Genomic DNA, 20,776 nt, shown 5'->3' with positions numbered 1-20,776 from the left:
TACCCATAATAAAAAAAAATACATACCGGTCCTACTGACAATCTAGTAACTCCTCATTTTTGCTTAGTATAACCTGTTGTCTTTTTAAATTTTAACATTCAAGTACAACAGCACTTATACAACTCAACAGTTACATAATAAATCCATTACATTCATTCACCAATTATAGTCAACAATATAAATACAACAATAAATTTTACAGGTTTATCAATAATATTTAACAGTACAAACTGCAACTATTCAATAAACCAAGAATCCGTACACGCCAGTCCAACTGGCATTGTTCAATCATTCATTCCTCCATTCGTCCATTCGTTCGCTCAAGCGTAAGTTCCATGTGCATGTGTGCCGTTTCTATCTGCGTGCATGCCTATGTGTTCGTTCATCTGTCCGGCAGACCTCACGCTCACCAGGCGGCACTCGATTCACCTTGGGAGCGAGGGTCCTTCATTCAGTCGAACGTAAGTTCCAATGTATATACGTGCGTATCATTTATCTACCTGTATGCATGTGTGCGTTCGTTCATCCATCCGGCAGGCCTCACGCTCACCAAGTTTCCACCATCCCGGGGAGCGGGCCCTTCATTCGGTCGAACGTAAGTTCCATTATGTATGTGTGCGTGCGTGCATATATTTGTATCCACATGGGTGCGTTCACTAGAGCGTTCGTTCGTTCGATTAAGGAAGGTTATAACATTAGATACCACCACAACATATACAGTCCCACACCCATATCAAAAATCACTTCAAATAAACTATTTTTAACCAAAACCCCAAAAACTTCTTCAACAAAGTAATACCAGTCCAACGCCAGTCCTATTGGCTCTCTCATAACTCCTCGTCTTCACTTGATGTTATCCAACCATATAATGTCATAATCCTTATCCACAGTCTTCAACCTTTCCACAGAAAAAGAAGCCGTCCACTTTCTCAAATCCCGTAAAAGAGGAAAACAAATACAAAAAAATTTCCTTCTTCTTGCTGTTATCACTCACAGGACCCAACCATCAAGACATTCGTTATCCCTTGCCAATACTTATTTTGCCTTTTATCTTCCTTTTATTTTCCTTTTTCACTTTTAATCCATTCTCTTTTCCCATCATTGGCTGTTCAAACACCATACTATAGATGGAAACAGTCTGTCTTTCCTCCACCAAAATGGCGGCACAAACCCGATCCCATCACCGAAACAAAGCCTCACAGCTGCCACCAGATGGAGCACAGGCGGGGCAGCTGGAACTCATTCGGGCCAGAGACCGTTCTTCGACCTTAGTAACCGTACAACATGCTCACCCACAGCATCATCCGACTCCGCTCCTGGCGGCCAGCCGCTCCACCCTAAGCCCCCCGCCGCCTTCCGCACTGGCGTTCCCCCCGGGCAGCCGAGGTGTGGAGCAGTCCGTCCATCCAGCACCGAGCCGAGCTGAGCTGAGCTCGCACATACGCACCAATAATTTGGGTTAAAAGAGGCTCCAATGGAGAGATAAACATAGGAGGAATAGAGCTCCATGTTGATCTGCTTGTTGACAGCATCCTCACAGTCCTTGTGGTAGTTCTGACACACTTGGGAGGCCATCTTCACTATTTCCTGTTATACTATTACTGCTCACTATCACCGAGAAAGTTCAAAAACTGACCCTTTCTAACCCAAGCTCTTGTATTTATACTCCTGGGACAGCCTGCATTCAAACAAGGAATGACATAACCAATGATGATGACAATCCCTGAGAGCCAATCAGGAATCTTTCCTGAATTCAGGCACCAATTAACAAAGGAGAGGGGGTGTGGGGGAGGAGGGGGTGAGACCCATAGCCAATCAGAGCTATGGAAAACCGGCAGGTTTGGGAGATCAGTCTCGGTGCTGTCCCTCTTTTAATGGACCAAGTAAATTAACCAAATAAACTGTAAATAAACCTCTAAAACTTTAAATAATCCTCAGCAAATCAAATTAAAATTTGGTTGTCCAATCCAATTATGCACTCCAGTCCCCGCGGCACCCACCGGTCACGGAAGTGTGTCTCGGTGATGTCACTGCTTTTGGGTTCCTTGACCATCTTCAAATCGGAAAGTCTCTCGTTGTTTGATGCTCTCATTTGAATTAAATGACAATTTGCTGCTTTCGAAAAGCTCAAGGTGCTGAGAATCATCCTTCGCTATCGATGAATTTTCCTACAATCGTTCCTTCATCGTCGCTGGGTCAAAATCCTGGAACTCCCTCCCTAACAGCATTGTGGGAGTACCTTCACCGCACGGACTGCAGCGGTTCAAGAAGGCGGCTCACCACCACCTTCTCCAGGGCGGCTCGGGACGGGCAATAAATTCTGGCCGTTGACAGCGACGCCCACATCCCATGAATTAATATTCAAAAAATGGAATAAATTGATTGGAAACATCTTTGTGTGTTATGGAACCTACACCAGAGTATTATTCATTCCCATTTTCAGATTCTGTAGAACCGGGACCCATGAGGCTTGACTTTCCATTAAATATTTCTCCCCATCACACAAGCCCTTCGGATGTAAAGACAGGAATTTCTCTTCCAGAAAAACAGGGGTGTATTTTCTTGCCCGTCACTCGGGGAGCTGCTACCAGGGCTGTGCTTCTTTGTAGTCAGACTGTAGGAAATGTATCGGCACGGAGCGGGGTGAACGTCGACCTCATAGATTTTGTGAGATGCAAACAGTTACCATTAGTGCCGTTCTGACCTCAGTGCGGGGAGTGCTTGCAGCCGAACCGCACCCGAGTTCAACATGTTAAATTGGTATAGAACCTCGGTTAGACTACACTTGGAGTACGGTGCACGGTTCTGGTCTCCATAGAATCATAGAATAGTGCAGCACAGAAGGAGGCCATTCGGCCCATCGAGTCTGTCCCGGCTCGTTCAAAGAGCAATCCAGTTAGTCCCACTCCCCCGCTCTTTCCCCAGGAACCTGGAACTTTTTTCTACTTCAAGTATTTATCCAATTCCCTTTTGAAGGCCACTATTGAATCTGTATCCACCGCCCCATCAGGCAGCGCATTCCCAATCCTAACCACTCCTTGTGTAACAACGTTTTTCCTCCTGTCGCCTCTGGTTCTTTTGCTAATCATCTTAAATCTGTGTCCTCTGGTTATCGACCCTTCAGCCATTGGAAGCAGTTTTACTTTATTTACTCTATCGAAACCCTTCATGATTTTAAACGCCTCTATCAAATCTCCTCTTAGCCTTTTCTGCTCTAAGGAGAATATTACAAAAAGGATATAGAGGCACTGGAGGAGGTGGAAATTTGATTTACAAGGATGATAGCAGAACTGAGAGGTTATATCGATCAGGAATGACTGAACAGGCTGGGGCTCTCTTCTCTAGAAATAAGGCGGCTGAAGGGTGACCTAATAGAGGTCTTTAAAATTATGAAGGTGTTTTGATAAGGCAGATGGAAAGAAAATGCTTTCACTTGTGGGGGAGTCCAGAACTCAGGGCCATAATTATAAGATAGTCACTAATAAATCTAAGAGGGGATTCAGGAGCAACTTCTTCAGTGGTGAGAATGTGGATCTCGCTACCACATAGGAGTAGTTGAGGCGAAGAGCAGAGATGCATTTAAGGGGAAGTTTGGTAAGAAGGGAATAGAAGGATATGCTGATCGGATTAGATGAAGAAGGGCGGGAGGAGGCTCGTGTGGAGCATAAACACTGGCATGGAGCAGTCGCGCCAAGTGGCCTGTTTCTGTGCTGTAAATTCGATGTAATTCTTAAAACACAGGCTCCTGTAATGTTTTTCACATCGAGTGGGCTGAAGACTTTGTTTTGTCTGAAACATGAAGCCATCCAACCCGTCAGCACGCAAACCCATCCCGACTCGTAGAATTGCGGCTCATCGTCGTGTGAAATGTGGGGACTCAGATACCCCAGAAATGCCTCTGAGAGATGCAAAGACATCAACGTGGAATGGCTGAAGACGGCAATTTCATTGCACCCGCTGCAGTTCTCAGCTAAGTTCCTAAATTAGCGTGTAAACACTGGCGTGTTGCAGCTGCAGCATCATCAACGGATGAATCCATTCCTGGGGGTGAAGGACACAAATGGAGATGCAGTCGGATTTGGAAAGGATGATTGCTATTTGGTATGAACTGCACAATGGGCCTGAATACCAATCAATACATTTATGGAGGAGCTGCCGGTATTGGGTTTATACATTGATGGAACAGGCAGGGAGGGGGAAAGAGTTTCAGGAGAAGTATCTATTTAACTTGGGGGTTTTACTTTGTGCATTTAATGAAAAACATTTACTGCTTCCAGAAGCATTATATTTTGTGGGAATACAGTTCCGCACGTATTCCTCGTCCTCCAATACCTTACCCAAGACCATGAGTGTTGGCAGGTTAGTCAAACATGGTGGGGGAGGGGGAAGGAGAGTGGTCCCAGAACAAAGCCCAGTAGGGTACTCACAGTTTCCCAGTAAGATATTTTCAAATTCTCTACCCCAAAGGGCTGTGGATGCTGAATCATTAACTATATTCAAGGCTCAGATAGATTTTTAGATTGTAGTGTGATCAAGGGATATGGAGATCGGGCTGGAAAGTAGAGGTGAGATTGAAGATCAGCCATGATTTTATTGAATGGTGGAGCAGGCTCAAGGGCCGCATGGCCTACTCCTGCTTCTAATTATGTTATGTGGATAGCAAGCCGATATGGCAATTGTTGATTCTCCTCCACCACCACATCAATTGTAATCCCCTTATCACGAGTTCAGTGAGCTCCAACATTGCTGGTCTGTGCAGCAGTTATTTGTTTCTCTGCCCAGAAAGGCTCTAGCGGCACTGGTGAGTTTGTTAACGGAGTTACCCCCACTAATGACTGATGGGGATCTGTAGCAGTTTGCTGAATACAAACTGCTCTTGCCCAGGGAAAATATAATTCTTACAGAATGCTAAACCAGAGCTTTCTCTTCATTGGACTGAAATGACAGAACACAGTCACAGGAAATCATCCTTGTGTTTATTATAACTTGTATTTCATTGTAGTGGCTAAATTATAACTCTCCAAGCTCTCAAGGGCAGGGGGAATGTTCATCACCATGGCAGCAAGTACTTCTATTTAACTGCCTAGACCCTCCCTAAACCTCTGCCTCCTTTAAGACTCTAAAACCGAATTCTGACCAAACTTCAAGGGGCCCTGGTCCCATTAGCTCATTTGGCTGAACACACCTTTGTACATTAAGTTGTTGTATTACAACATTGCAGTTTGCTTGCAACTCAAGATTGACAAATTTCCAAGAAATACATAGAATATCCAAGTTAAATAAATTAAAATTACCGCGGCAAAAAAAAAAGGAACTGTTCCCATTGGTGGAAGGGTCGAGAACCAGAGAACACAGATTTAAGGTGATTGGCAGGGGGCCCACAGACGACACGAGGAAAAACTGAACAGAGCGAGTGGTCAGCATCTGGAATGCACTGCCTGAGGTTGATAGAGGCAGACTCAATCTCGGTTTCCAAAAAGGGAACTAGACAAGCACCTGAAGGAAAAAATGGCAGGGCTCCACAGAAAGGGCAGGGTGTGGTACTAGCCGAAGTGCTCCTGCAGAGAGCCGGCATGGGCTCGACAGGCCGAATGGCCTCCTGTGCTGTAACCATTCTATGACCAAATCCCATGACAACACTGCTGCACAGCCCAGTGTAATACTGGAAATGTAAGCAAGTTCACAGAACATCACAGAAACCCCACAGTGCAGATAGAGGCCATTTCGGCCCATCGAGCTTGCACCGACACACATCCCACTCGATCCCCATAACCCCTACACATATCCCACCCTATCCCCACGTATTTAATCCCCCCTAACACTAAGGTTCAATTTATCATAGCCAATCAACCTAACCCGCACATCTTTGGACTGTGGGAGGAAACCAGAGCACCCGGTGGAAACGCACGCAAACACGGGGAGAATGTGCAAACTCCACAGAGTCACCCGAGGCTGGATTCGAAACCGGGTCCCTGGCGCTGTGAGGCAACAGTGCTAACCACTATGCCAACTGGAACAAAAACCAGTAAAATTTACAAGCAGACAAAATCCAGTCCAATATAGAACAGTTTATTTACAGTTAGTGACATTTCACATTAAGAGCCCAGGTCTCAGCTCTTGCACAAAGTCACAAGCCATCATTCCCTACAAGACAGGAGTCTCGCACACAATTATAAATACAAGTACTAAACACAATAGGCTTCATCCCTGCAGTCACTCTTCCCCCAGGGTGTGCTTGTCAAACAGGTACTCTCCCATGCCATTCTCAGGGGCTCCCAGTCTCTTCAGGTTGGTGATGTGATCTCCAAGCTTCTTGATCATCTTCACTTGCTCATCCAAATAGTGGGTCTCCAGGAAGTCACACAACTGGGGAAAAGAGGGAAACTAGTTATGTCCAGCAGCAGATTTCAAGGAACATCCTAGCATCCCCCCGAGAGTTTAATCCACTTGGACTGCAGGATAGTCTAGTGGTGCAATTGAGATTAATGGAATTACTGCATCATTAGATTAAACTTCCTGCACAATAGGGGCATAGATCCTAGAATCACTGGGACACATTTACTAGTCACTGTCCACAGTAGGCCAACCTCCCACCACTCAAACCTAAAAAAGGCACCAACACAGCTATTGGGCGTGAAGATCTTATAAATAGGCTCAAGTTTCCACCACCTCCAACTGAACATATGCCCACATTACAGCATCAAGAACTTACATGAGGGTCGGTCCTATCAGTGGCGAGTTTGTGCAGATCCAGCAGACTCTGGTTGACATTCTTCTCCAGCTGCAGAGCTCTCTGCATCGCCTCCAGACCATTGCTCCACTCATCCTGCTCTGGTTTCTGGAAAGGGAAATTCAGACAGTTCACTGTATAATGGAATAAACAAACAAGAAAGTATTGAAGGAAATTAGGGGTGCAAATATCTAATTTTACCATGAACCAATGTGTTAGAAGAAAATAGAACTACGGCATTAAGCCAACACAACTACTGGAGTCAAATCACAGATGTATTTAAGGGGAAGCTAGATAAGTACTAGGGAGAAGTGTATAGAAGGATATGCAGATAGGGTTAGATGAAGCACGGTGGGAGGTGGTTCGTGCAGGATACACTCCATCATGGACCCACTTGGTCAAATGGCCTGTGTTATAAATTGGAACAAATTGCTTTAGAAAGTATTTGAAACAATCAGTCTACGGGGACCCAGACAGAAGGTCACTCGTTTATTGAGCCAAACCTTGATGTCCGCCAAGATGATTCGGCCTCCACGCCGATTCTGGAATTTCATCAGTTTCTCTGCGTGCTCCCGTTCCTCGTGTGACTGCTCCTTGAAAAACTCGGCAAAGTGACGCAGGGCAACATCATCCCGGTCAAAGTAGAAGGACTATGGAGAGATCAGAAAAGTAGTTGGGTATCCCAAAGCAGATCAATCATGGGTATCGTACATAAAGCCAACCTGGATTATGCTTTCTTTCAAAGGGTTCAAGTCTCACTGAACTCGTTGTACATGAAAACTAGCACAGGCCTACTTACTGCACTAACCTGGTAGCGAGTGGACAATCTTACCCCTAGCAATAGGGGAACTGGCCAATGGAAATGGCAAAAGAACCAGAGGCTACAGGAGGAAACTCAAGTGCATGCGCTGCCTGAAAGGGTGGTGGGAGCAGATTAAATAGTAACTTGCAAATATTGGCCCAGATCTATTGCCAAGGGGCACTAGAAACAAACCCATTAAAGTAGAGTCTAGTCACAGTGCACAATATGTAGTACATCAAAGAGAAACTGGTCTGTGTCTTACTGGCTACATTCATCCCATGAACTAAAATTACCACAAGCAGCATTAATTTGGCACCTTCAACACTAATCAAGGTATGTGATACCAAGGAATAAAGGTTCATAAACCTTCAGAATTTGAAGTGCTTGGTCAAGGTCAAGAAGTAGGAAAGCAGAGGAGTTAAGGGAGAGTTCCACTGAGTAGGGTCAAAGTGGCTGAAGGCTTTACCACCATTAAAGCAAAGGGAGCTAGAGAAAAAGACAGAAGGGCACAAACTAGTACTTAGAACTAGGAGGTTAAGAATATTAGGAACAGGAGTAGGCCATTCAGCCACCCAAGCCAGCTCCACCATTCAATTTGGTCATGGCTGACCTGTAGCTTTACTCCATCTCCCTGGAGACCCTTACCCAACAAAACATCTGTCTTGAAAGCTCCAATTGTCCCAGCATCCACAGCTTGCGGGATGGGAGGGCAGGAAAAGAAAGTGTTCCGGATTTCCACCACCCTTGTGTGAAAAAGTGCTTCCTGACTTCCCTCCTAAATGGGCTACTTCTAATTTGAAGATTACATCCCCTCATTGCAAAAGCAAGGTAGGAAAAAGCCATGGGGTGATTTAGAAGTGAGAATAAGAATTCTGAATGCCACACATTGAATGCAGAGTGTATTCCAAATATAATCTGCAACACCCTCACAAGAGCCCAGGAAAGAGCCATTAAAATACTCAGAATAAGGTTCAGCTATTGCAAGGACCTGGAGAGGCAGTTTGTTAATGCATACACAAGCTGATAAATTGCATTATTATAGCTTTAAAAAATGAATTTACTGTGCATAGATTGAGGGGTGGGCTAGATACAGCACAGAATTTAGTAAAGTCACATTACATAGTCTCCATTGTGAAGTGGTCAGAAATACAAGACTCACCATGGAGAGATAAACATAGGAGGAATAGAGCTCCATGTTGATCTGTTTGTTGACAGCATCCTCACAGTCCTTGTGGTAGTTCTGACACACTTGAGAAGCCATCCTAATTATTAGTTTTATTTTAAAAATCTAAGCTTTGTTGAAGTAAAAAACTGAGATTTAACCAACCTCCCAAACTCCTAGTATTTATACTGCTGGATAATCCAGGGCGTGACCGCCTAGGTGATGAGTGACATTCCTCAATACCCAATCAGAAGTGGCAGCGTCTCTCAGAGCACCAATCAAGTAAAGGGAGGAGGGGAGATGACTCCCAGAGCCAATCAGAACTTTGAAAAATGAGTGTCATTGGCTGACAAGGCAATAAGGACCCCAAGGGAAGGGAACAGTAGCCTCGTGGTAAATTTACTGAACTAGTAATCCAGAGGCTTTGATTAATGGGACGTGAGTTGAAATCCATCCACAGCAGCTGGGGCATTTAAATTTATAGAAAAAAAATAAGGATCCCAATCGCCCTGACTTTCCTCAAACACAGTTTGAATATCTGGAATCACAGGCTTATCTTTCGGCTAATCCATTGGGACGATTAAATCATCAATCAGAAACATTTAAACCATAAGTTACCCCCTTTTTAAAGGGGCACAAACAATAAGTTCCAAATTATGACAAAACTAAAATAAAAACCTTTTAAATTATAATTGAGTTCCCTGGATCCACTCTGCACTCCAGTCCCTCTGGTGCCCACCGGTTAGGGAAAGCCTCAAAGGGAACCGTCAGACACTGCGTGCTCCCTCTTCAGGGACACCCAGGCATTGGTTGTAGCCACGGAAGAGAGGCGGGCAGCCGGAGCGAACACCCCCCACCCCATCGACCGCGCTCTGCCTGGACCAGTTGAGGGCCACCTTGCCCAGGTTAATTGAATCCTCCGTTGTTTGCGAGTCAGTGTCTTTTTAATAGTTCTGCGTGGTTCAGTGGGTTGGTCATTTTCAGGTATCTGTGGGTTTGAGGCAACATCCAACCAGATCAGTGAGTCTGCAAAGCGGGTCAGGCGAATGGAAAGTGCGTGTGAAATAGCAGAGGCTCTGACCATCATTTTCCAATCTTCTCTGGCTTCAGGTGTGGTGCCAGAGGACTGGAGGACTGCTAATGTGGTACCGTTGTTTAAAAAGGGACCATGTACAGCAAGCACCTCAAAGCACTGGAGAGGTACCACCGACGCTGCCTCCGCAAGATCCTGCAAATCCATTGGCAGGATAGACACTCCAACGTCAGTGATCGCGCTCAGGCCAACATCACCGGCATCGAAGCTTTGACAACGCTCGATCAGCTCCGATGGACGGGTCACATTGTCCGCATGCCCGATACGAGACTCCCAAAACAAGCGCTCTACTCGGAGCTCCGGCACGGCAAGAGAGCCCCAGGTGGGCAGAGGAAATGCATCAAGGACACCCTCAAAGCCTCCTTGAAAAAGTGTAACATCCCCCACCGACACCTGGGAATCCCTGGCCCAAGACCGCACAAAGTGGAGTAGAAGAATCCGGGAAGGCGCTGAACACATCGAGTCTCTTCGCCGGGAGCAAGCGGAAGCTAAGCGCAGGCAGCGCAAGGAGCGCACGTCAACCCAAGCACCCCACCCACCCGCCCCCTTCAACCACCGTCTGCCTCACCTGTGACAGAGACTGCAGGTCCTGCATTGGACTCATCAGTCACCTGAGAACTCGTTTTAAATGTGGAAGCAAGTCATCCTCGGTTCGGAGGGACTGCCGAAGGAGAAGAAGAAGTTTAAAAATGGAGAATGGGATAGACCGAATAATTACAGGCCAGTCAGCCTAACCTCAGTGTTGGGAATATTATTGGAAACATTTCCGAGCGACAGGATAAAACTTCATTTAGAAAGACACGGATTAATCAGGGACAGTCAGCATGGATATGTTAAGGGAAGGTCATGTCTGACTAACTTGATTGAATTTTTTGAGGAGGGTCGATGAGGGTAGTGCGTTTGATGTAATCTATATGGATTTTAGCAAGGCTTTTGATAAGGTCCTGCAAGGCAGACTGGTCACAATAGTAAAAGCCCATGATATCCAAGGCAAAGTGGCAAGTTGGATCCAGAATTGGCTCAGAGGCAGGAAACAAAGGGTAATGGTCGAAGGGTGTTTTTGTGACTGGAAGGCTGTTTTCAGTGGGGTTCCGCAGGGCTCAGTAATGGGTCCTTTGCTTTTTGTGGTATATATCAATGATTTAGACTTGAATGTAGGAAGTATGATTAAGAAGGTTGCAGATGATACAAAAATTGGCTGTGTGGTTGATAATGAAGAAAGCTGAAGACTGCAGGAAGATATCAATGGACTGGTCAGGTGGGCAGAACAGTGGCAAAAGGAATTCAATCTGGAGAAGTGTGAGGTTATGCATTTGTGGAGGGCTAACAAGGCAAGGGTTAAATGGTAGGACACAGAGAAGTGCAGAAGATCAGAGGGACCTTGGAGTGCATGTCCACAGATCTCTGAAGTTAGCTGGACAGGTAGATAAGGTGGTGAAGAAGGCATACGGGATACTTGCTTTATTAGCCGAGGCATAGAATATAAGAGCAGGGAGGTTATGCTTGAAATGTATAAAACACTGGTTAGGCCGCAGCTAGAGTACTGCGTGCAGTCCTGGTCACCACATTACAGGAAGGATGTGATTGCACTAGAGAGGGTACAGAGGAGATTTACGAGGATGTTGCCTGGGCTGAAGAATTTTAGCTATGAGGAAAGATTGGATAGGCTGGGTTGTCCTATTTATCCCTCAAATAAAAACAGAAAATGCCGGAGACACTCGGCAGGTCAGGCAGCGTCTGTGAAGAGAGAAACAGAGTCAACGTTTCAGGTCGATGACCTTTCGTCAGAACTGGAAAAGAGCCGGAAATGGAACAGATTCTTAAGCAAGTGAAGAGGCTGGGAAAGGGGGGAGGGGAGGAAAGAAGGAAAGGGACGGTCTGTGATAGGATGGACGGCAGGAGAGATTAAGAGACATTGAGAGATATTCAAAGCAAAGGGAGATGGTAATGGGACAGGTTAAGAAACAAAGGATGGCTCTAGATGAAGTGTAAATTGTGCTTTCTTTTAATATTAATCCCTCAACCAACATAACAAAAACAGATGATCCAGTCATTATCACATTGTTGTTTGTGGGAGCTTGCTGTGTGCAAATTGGCTGCTATGTTTCCTACATTACAACAGTGGCTACACTTCAAAAAGTACTTCATTGGCTGTAAAGTGCTTTGAGACTTCCGGTGGTCGTAAAAGGCGCTACAGAAATGCAAGTCTTTCTTTTCCCGAGTCTCATTCTTTTGTATTTTCCCACATTATATGCCATTTTCCACCCACCTATCCCGATCCCTTTGTATTTGTAGGTCCGCCTCACCCCCATTATTAGATTCATGCCAGCTTTAAATGATGGTTAACTGTGTATGTGTGCTTTTGTTTTTGTAATGTTATAAATATTACCTTTTGCACGAGTACATTCCATGTCTTTGACATGTACTGGGGTAAGTCTGGTCTATCCGCCGGGGAAAGGATGTTGGAGTTAAGCTGACAGGATTGGGGGGATTGCAGGAAGAGAGAGGCAATCACTGTGTGTACTCTTTTTGAGCAACCCATAAACAAAGAGACTAGCTAAACTCAAAACATTAAGTGAAACTTAACAAATTAAGTTGAAATTTGGTTGCTGAGTGATGAATCACTCCAGTCCCCACGGGGCCCACCGGTCGCAGGAGGCCCCGAGCGTGCCGGGTTCACCGCGTGCTCCATCTCCAGGGCCACCCGGGCACGAACGTGGCCACGGAAGAGCGGCAGGCAATCCGGCTGAACGACCCCCCGGACCAATTGATGGCTTTTTTAGCCAGGCCCCGGCCGACAAGGGTGACCGTAGATCAGGAGCGTGGGACTGAAGTGCAACCAAAAAAAACGAGGAGCAGCCCCTTCAGGTAATGAAAGAGGGGCTACAACCCCTCTCATTCTATGTAAACGTGAAACACGGACTCCTCCAGGCTGCAAAAAATGCAGGCGGCCTGGGAGTCCGTGAACCTATTTAAAACCATATTGCACAGGACCGCTCTGTGCAACACCCTCCAGGCCAAGTCCCCGATGGAACAAGGGAGGACTCCCGCGTAGAGAGCCCTCCATTGGGGACCTCCGCCGCTGCCGGTCAGCAAGATGCCACGCCATGGCGTGTGCAGAGAGCAGACGGCAAAGTGGAGTGTGTGTGCAGGAGCAGCCCGTACAGGAAATTCCTCCGCGCGGAATGAAAAGGCAGGGAGGGTCTTTCCTCGAGACGGCGCAAGTTGTGAGGAGCCGGTTCCCAAGGAGAGTTTCGGGGCCGGGCGCCGATTAGGAACTCCGTCTGAACGGGGGTAAGCTCGGACGGGATCGCCCCCGTGCTTAAGCCGCCTCGATACACCTAGTGGAGCCGGGGCCCAGTGCCACTTCACCGACTCGATGGCTTTGACTGCGAGCCGGACGTTGGCCCAGGATAGGCGCCGTGCCAGCTCCTCCGGCGCTATGCAGACCGCTCCTCCGCCGTAGAGCAGATCCCTGACTCTGGTCACCTTGCCAGGCACAGCCCTGCGCTCCGCCAGCCACCCGAACCCACAGTTGTGGAGGTGTGGATTCCTGAGCAACGGCTCCCGCAGGAGAGCCGCCGCTCCCGACCGGGGGGGGGGGGGGGGGGGGGGGGGAAGAAAGAAAGAGTTCCACCTGGAAGCGACGTAGTTCCAAACCCATAGCAGTTCCTGGTAGAAGACAGGCAGCTCCCGCAGGCTGGCACGCATGCCGCCCACTTTCACAAACAGGAGCTGCGTGGCGTAATTGAGGCCGTGCAGCTGGTGGAAGAAATACGTCGCCAACGCACACCATCGCAGAGGACACAGCCCAGCGTAGCTCTTGTCTGAAGACAACCAAATGTTATCAGAAAATAAGCAACCACTCAAATTTACAAGGAGACAAAATCCAGTCCAATGTTGGACAGTTTATTTACAGTTAGTGACAGTTGATATTACAGAGCCCAGGTCTCACAGCTCTTTGTACAAAGTCACACAACCCATCATTCCCTGAAGGACAGGGTCTCCCACACAATTATATAAACACGAGTACTGAACACAATACGCTTCAGTCACTCTCCCCCAGGGTGTGCTTGTCAAACAGGTACTCTCCCATGCCATTCTCAGGGGCTCCCAGTCTCTTCAAGTTGGTGATGTGATCTCCAAGCTTCTTGATCATCTTCACTTGCTCATCCAAGTAGTGGGTCTCCAGGAAGTCACACAACTGAAAGAAACAAAGTGAAACTAGTTATGGCCAGTAGCAGATATCAAGGAACATCCAAGCTCCCCCCACTTACATAGAAACAGAGATAGGAACAGGAGTAGGCCATTCGGCCCTTCGAGCCTGCTCCGCCATTCAATGAGATCATAGCTGATCTTACCAGTTCAGTACCCCGTCCCCGCCTTTTCTCCGTAACCCTTAATCCCCTTAGCCTTCAGAAATATATCCAATTCTCTCTTGAAAATATTTATTGAACTAGCCTTCACAGCCCTCTGTGGCAGGGAATTCCACAGGCTCACCACTCTTTGAGTGAAGAAATTCTTCCTCATCTCTGTTTTAAATGATTTGCCCGCTATTTTTAGACTGTGGCCCCTGGTTCTGTGCTCCCCGGCCATTGGAAACATTCTCTCTGAATTCAGCCTGTCCAGGCCTGCCATAATTTTATATGTTTCGATGAGATCCCCTCTCAATCTTCTAAACTCCAGTGAGTACAAGCCCAAACTATTTAATCTCTCTTCGTAGGTCATTCCCGCCATTCCAGGTATCAGCCTGGTGAATCGCCGTTGCACTCTTTCCATGGCAAGAACATCCTTCCGCAGATGGGGCGACCAAAACTGTACACAATACTCCAGATGCGGTCTCACCAGCACCTTGTACAGCTGTAGTAAGGTATCCCTATTCCTATACTCGAACCCCCTTGATATGAAGGCCAACATACCATTTGCCTTCTTAATCGCCTGTTGCACCTGCATGCTCTACTTCAGTGACTGGTGCACAAGAACACCCAGGTCCCTCTGCACTTCCCCATCTCCCAATCTATTGCCATTTAGATAATAATCTACCCTCCTGTTTTTACCCCCAAAGTGGATAACCTCGCATTTATCCACATTATAGTGCATCTGCCACGTATCCGCCCATTCCCCCAACCTGTCCAAATCGCACTGTAGCCTCCTGACATCCTCATCAGAGCCCACCCCTCCTCCTAGTTTAGTGTCGTCAGCGAATTTGGAAATATTGCATCCAATTCCCTGATCCAGATCATTTATATATATTGTGAACAGCTGGGGTCCCAGGACAGATCCTTGCGGCACCCCGCTGGTCACTGCCTGCCACTCCGAAAACGAGCCGTTTATTCCAACTCTCTGTTTTCTATCCGCCAGCCAGTTCTCTATCCACGTTAATACTTTGCCCCCAATCCCATGAGCCTTAATTAATGCATGATAATCTTTTGTGTGGAACCTTATCGAAGGCTTTCTGGAAGTCAAGGTACACCACATCCACTGGCTCTCCCCCATCTATTTTACCAGTTACTTCCTCAAAAAATTCCAGCAGATTAGTCAAACACGATTTACCCTTTGTAAATCCATGTTGACTCTGTCCGATCCTTTCCCCATTTGTCAAGTGCTCCGCTATTTTATCCTTAATAATGGACTCTAGCATTCTGCCCACAACCGATGTAAGGCTTACTGGTCTATAATTCCCTGCTTTCTCTCTACCCCCCCTTTTTAAATATTGGGGTAACATTAGCTACCCTCCAATCCACGGGTACTGTTCCCGAGTCAATGGAGTTCCGGAAGATGATCCTTAGAGCATCTGCTATCTCCAGGGCCACCTCAAGTACCCTAGGATGTAGTTTATCAGGCCCTGGGGATTTGTCGGCCTTCAGTCCCCTCAACTTACCCAACACCATATCCCTAGAGATACTAATTTCTGTCAGCTCCTCCCTCTCATTAGTCCCTATGTTTGCCGATATTCCTGGGAGGTTATTTGTGTCCTCCTTTGTGAATACAGAACCAAAGTATGAGTTTAATTGGTCTGCCATTTCCTTATTCTCCATTATATATTCTCCCGAATCGGACTGCAAGGGACCGACTTGGGATTTTACCAGTCTTTTCCTCCTGATATACCGATAAAAGCTTTTGCAGTCTGTCTTTATGTTTGCTGCAAGTTTACTTTCGTATTCTATTTTCCCCTTCCTGATTAATCCCTTTGTCCTCTTTTGCTGTATCCTGTACTGCCCCCAATCTTCCGGTCTGGTGCTTTTTTTTGCCAGTAGATATGCCCTTTTTTTTGATTTTATGCTGTCCCTAATTTCCCTCGTTATCCACGGTTGAGTCACCTTTTTAGGTTTATTTTTATGCCAAACCGGTATAAACATGTTCTGGAATTCTTCCATTCTATCTTTGAATGCTTGCCATTGTCTATCCACTGTCAATCCCCCCAGAAATACCACCCAATCAATCTTACCCAATTCCCATCTCATACCCTCGTAATTCCCTTTATTTAAGTTCTGGACCTTAGTCTCTGATTCAATTTCCTCACTCTCCATCTCGACTGAGAGCTCGATCATATTATGATCGCTCTGACCCAAGGGGTCTCGTACAAGATTGCTGATAAGTCCCTTCTCATTGCACAATACCCAGTCTAAAATGGCCTGATCGAGTCGGCTCCTCGACATATTGGTCCAGATAACCGTCCCGAAAACATTCCAGGAATTCCTCCTCCTCAGAATTTTTACTAATTTGGGTAGTCCAATCAATATGTAAATTAAAGTCACCCATGATGACAGCTGTGCTCTTATCGCACGCTTCTCTAATTTCCCTTTTTATGCCTTCCCTCACCTCCATATTACTATTTGGAGGCCTATATATCACACCCACTAACGTTTTCCTCCCCTTGCTATTTCTCATTTCTACCCATACAGATTCCGTTTCATCCGAGTTAATATCCTTCCTTTCCATTGCATTAATCCCCTCCTTTACCAGCAATGCTACCCCACCTCCCCTACCTTTTTGCCGATCCTTCCTAAATATTGTATATCCCTGGATGTTAAGTTCCCAGCCTTGCCCACCCTGCAGCCACGTTTCTGTAATCCCAATCAAATCATACTTGTTTACCTCTATTTCCACAACTAATTCATCCACCTTGTTCCTAATGCTTCTTGCATTAAGATACAAAGCCTTCAGGCTTGCTTTTTTCACACTCATTATGAATTAGTTTGGCCCTTTGTGTTTCTCTCCTTTGCTTATTGCTTCTCACCTTTCTACCATCTATTTCTGACTTCATATGACTTCCCTCTTTTCCACTACCTAGGTTCCCATCCCCCTGCCAAATTAGTTTAAATCCTCCCGAACCGCCCTAGAAAATATTACCCCGAGGACATCGGCTCCCTCACAGCTCAGGTGTAGACCGTCCCCTTGGTACAGGTCACTCCTCCCCAAGAACTGGTTCCAATGCCTCAAGAATTTAAATCCCTCTCCCTTGCACCACTGCTCAAGCCACGTATTTAGCTTATCTATCTTACTCTCTCTAAACTTATTAGCTCGTGGCACTGGTAGCAATCCAGAGATTACTACCTTGGAGGTCCTACTTTTCAATTTAGCTCCTAACTCCCTAAATTCAGCTTGTAGGACCTCCTCCCTCTTTTTACCTACATCGTTGGTACCTACATGTACCACGACAACTGGCTGATCCCCCTCCCCCTTCAGAATGCTCTGCACCCGCTCCGAGACATCCTTGACCCTTGCACCAGGGAGGCAACATACCATCTTGGAGTCTCGGTCTCGGCCACAGAAACTCCTATCTATCCCCCTTACAATTGAATCCCCTATCACTATAGCCCTATCCCTCTTTTTCCCGCCCTTCTGTGCAGCAGAGCCAGTCATGGTGCCCTGAACCTGGCTGCTGGTGCCTTCCCCTGATAAGTCATCTCCCCCAACAGTACCCAAAACGGTAAACCTGTTTTGGAGGGAGATGACCGCAGGTGACTCCTGCACTACCTTCCTGCCTTTAGGTCACCCATTTACTGTCTGAGCTAGCCTTTACCTGCGGTGTGACCAACTCACTGAATGTGCTATCCACAACATCCTCAGCATCGCGTATGCTCCAGAGTGAGTCCATTCGCAGCTCCAGCGCCGCCATGCGGTCCGCTAGGAGCTGCAGCTGGACACACTTCCTGCACACATAGTTGTCAGGGACAGTGTCCCTGAGTTCCCACATGGCACAGGAGGAGCATGACACGGGTCCGAGCTGCCCTTCCATGACTTAACCCTTACAATACCCTTTTATTTACTACGATTTAGCTTAATTATTGAATTCTACTTAGAAAAAGTTTGTGAAAGTACTCACCAACCAGTCACCTACCTGTTTTCTGGTGTTGTATTTTCACTGCCGCCTCCTGTCCTGGAACCTTTTCCACCTAGGTTAGGCTCCTGAAATAAAATAAATTGAACCTACCTTTTCAATTTCCCCTAACCCCTAAAAGGTTAGTGGTGGTGGAAGGGTGGGAGACACTACACTGTAGTGTTTCGGGTTTAGCTACAGCTCCACCTATATAAGAGTTACTGGCCTCCTGCTCTCCCGACTGCCCCAGCTGTGATTGGGAGTTGGGATTTTAATCCTCTTGGACTGGAGGATAGTCAAGTGGTGTAATTGAGATGATGTAAATTTGCTCAAATGATCTAGTAATTTCTGTACAATAGATGCTTAGATCCTGGAACCACTGTGACACACTTATTCTCAATGTCCACATAAGGCCAACTGTCCCATCCTCACCCCAACCCCCTTAAGAACCCAGGAGACACCCCAACACAAAGCGATTGGGCATGTAGATTGTTGAATCGGCTCAAGGACAGCAAGGTTCCACCACCTCCAACATACCCAAAGACCCAACAAGAACTTACATGAGGGTCAGTGCTCCCAGTGGAGAGTTTGTGCAGATCCAGCAGACTCTGGTTGACATTCTTCTCCATCTGCAGAGCTCTCTGCATCACCTCCAAACCATTGCTCCACTCATCCTGCTCTGGTTTCTGAAGGTGAAAGTCACAGTTCACTTACAATGAATTAAACAAAAAAGACACAAGACAGCACAAGGAAAACAGGGGTGAAAAGCAGCCAGAATTCCATGTTACCATGAACCAATGTGTCACAGGAATATAGAATGACAGCATTAAGCCACCAGAACCATGGATTCAAATTGGAACCAATTGCTTCAGAAAGTATTGGAAACAAGGGGAACCCGACAGAAGGCCACTCATTTATTGAATCCAACCTTGATGTCCTCCAAGATGATTCGGCCTCCACGCCGATTCTGGAATTTCATCAGTTTCTCAGCATCCTCGTGTTTCTCATGTGACTGCTCCTTGAGGAACTCGGCAAAGTGACGCAGGGCAACATCATCCCGGTCAAAGTAATAGGACTGTGGAGAGAATTTTAAACAGCTTCAGCAGACCTAGATCTTCATATACAATGCAAGATTATATTTACCCCTAGTTAGCTAGTGAGTTCTTAATCTTGCAATAATAGATAGAACCATAGAAGATAGGAGCAGTAGTAGGCCATTCGGCCCCGTGAGCCTGTTCCAACGTTTAGTGAGATCATGGCTGATCATCCAAACAAGTACCCTGTCCCTGGCTTCTCCCTTGATCCTGAAGATAGCATTGGTTAACTAGCAAAATGCAATTCACTTCACTAATCTGAACATGTTGGCCAGCTTCTCCTCCCAAGAACCAGGATGAAACAGTCAACCAGCAAATAAAAACTATAAACTACAGTTCAGGATTATATTTCATGACCAGTCAAACTAAACTCTACTGCTGGATAAGTAGTCCCTCCTCTACTTCCTGTCATTCAGATGAGATGTTAAACAGAGGCCCTATCTGTCCTCAGGTGGATGTGAAAGATCTCAAGGCACTACTTCTGAGAACAGGGGAGTTCTCTCCAGATTCCCAGGCCAAGATTTATCCCTCAACCAAAACAGATGATCTGATGAGTCTCATTGTTTGTGCAAGCTTACTGTGCACAAATTGGCTGCTGCATTTCCCACATAACAGGTGACTTCATTGACTACCTCCCAAAGTGCCTTGTAGCCAAAGAGATCTAGGCACAGTGAACAAGGCTTCAACACCAGGATTCCCAGAACTTCACTTCCAGTTAAAGAGAAAGCTAGTGAGGACCTGCCATCATGTCACTCACTACAGTCACCCCACTGAAACTGAACTTTGTTTCATGTCAACAAGCACCAACAGTCACTGGACCAGGTTTGTGCTCTTCTGTTACAAACTCAGGCAGCAGCTGAGCTCGTTCCATATATTAAACCTGCTCAACAGAGTGCAGCTGCTACAAGGAGCAGGCCATCAACACAACAAGCTCACCCTGAAGTACTCACTGCTCAAAGATTGCTTCCCCAGGTCAGGAAGTCAAGAGAAATATAGTTGAAAGCCAGTTCATGGAACTACAGAATGTCCAGCTTTTAAGAATACAGCAACAAGGAATACAAGACTCACCATGGAAAGATAAACATAGGAGGAATAGAGCTCCATGTTAATTTGCTTGTTGACAGCATCCTCACAGTCCTTGTGGTAGTTCTGACGTACTTGGGAGGCCATCTTCACTATTTCCTGTTATACTATTACTGCTCACTAGCACCTAGAAAGTTCAAAAACTAACCCTTTCTAACTCAAGCTCTTGTATTTATACTACTAGGACAGCCTGCATTCAAACAAGGAATGACAGCACCAATGATGATTGACAATCCCTGAGAGCCAGTCAGGAATCTTTCCTGAATCCAGGCACCAATTAACAAAGGAGAGGGGGTGTGGGGGAGGAGGGGGGGAGACCCAGAGCCAATCAGAGCTATGGAAAACCGGCAGGTTTGGGAGATCAGTCTCGGTGATGTCACTGCTTTTGGGTTCCTTGACCTTCTTCAAATCGGAAAGTCTCTCGTTGTTTGATGCTCTCATTTGAATTAAATGACAATTTGCTGCTTTTCTAAAGCTCAAGGTGCTGAG

At 46.4% G+C, this 20,776-nt stretch overlaps 2 protein-coding genes across 2 annotated transcripts in view; both read right to left on the bottom strand.

The window, feature by feature from the left end:
- LOC147099747 (ferritin heavy chain, oocyte isoform-like) overlaps positions 1-20,776 on the bottom strand; it is a 412,482-nt gene that overhangs the window by 9,284 nt on the left and 382,422 nt on the right. The window lies entirely within an intron of this gene.
- LOC147099756 (ferritin heavy chain B-like) lies at positions 6,054-8,856 on the bottom strand. Its single transcript, XM_085969157.1, has 4 exons — positions 8,692-8,856; positions 7,234-7,380; positions 6,713-6,838; positions 6,054-6,366 (listed from the first exon to the last, which is right to left on the bottom strand). Exons 1-4 carry the CDS (start codon positions 8,791-8,793, stop codon positions 6,214-6,216), a joined length of 528 nt encoding a protein of 175 aa, XP_085825283.1. The 5' UTR covers positions 8,794-8,856; the 3' UTR covers positions 6,054-6,213.

Source organism: Somniosus microcephalus, chromosome 28, assembly GCF_052327205.1.
Source record: "Somniosus microcephalus isolate GS21.2 chromosome 28, FLI_Smic_1.0, whole genome shotgun sequence".
NCBI lineage: Eukaryota > Metazoa > Chordata > Chondrichthyes > Squaliformes > Somniosidae > Somniosus > Somniosus microcephalus.
This window is presented reverse-complemented; position numbering and strand designations above follow the sequence as displayed.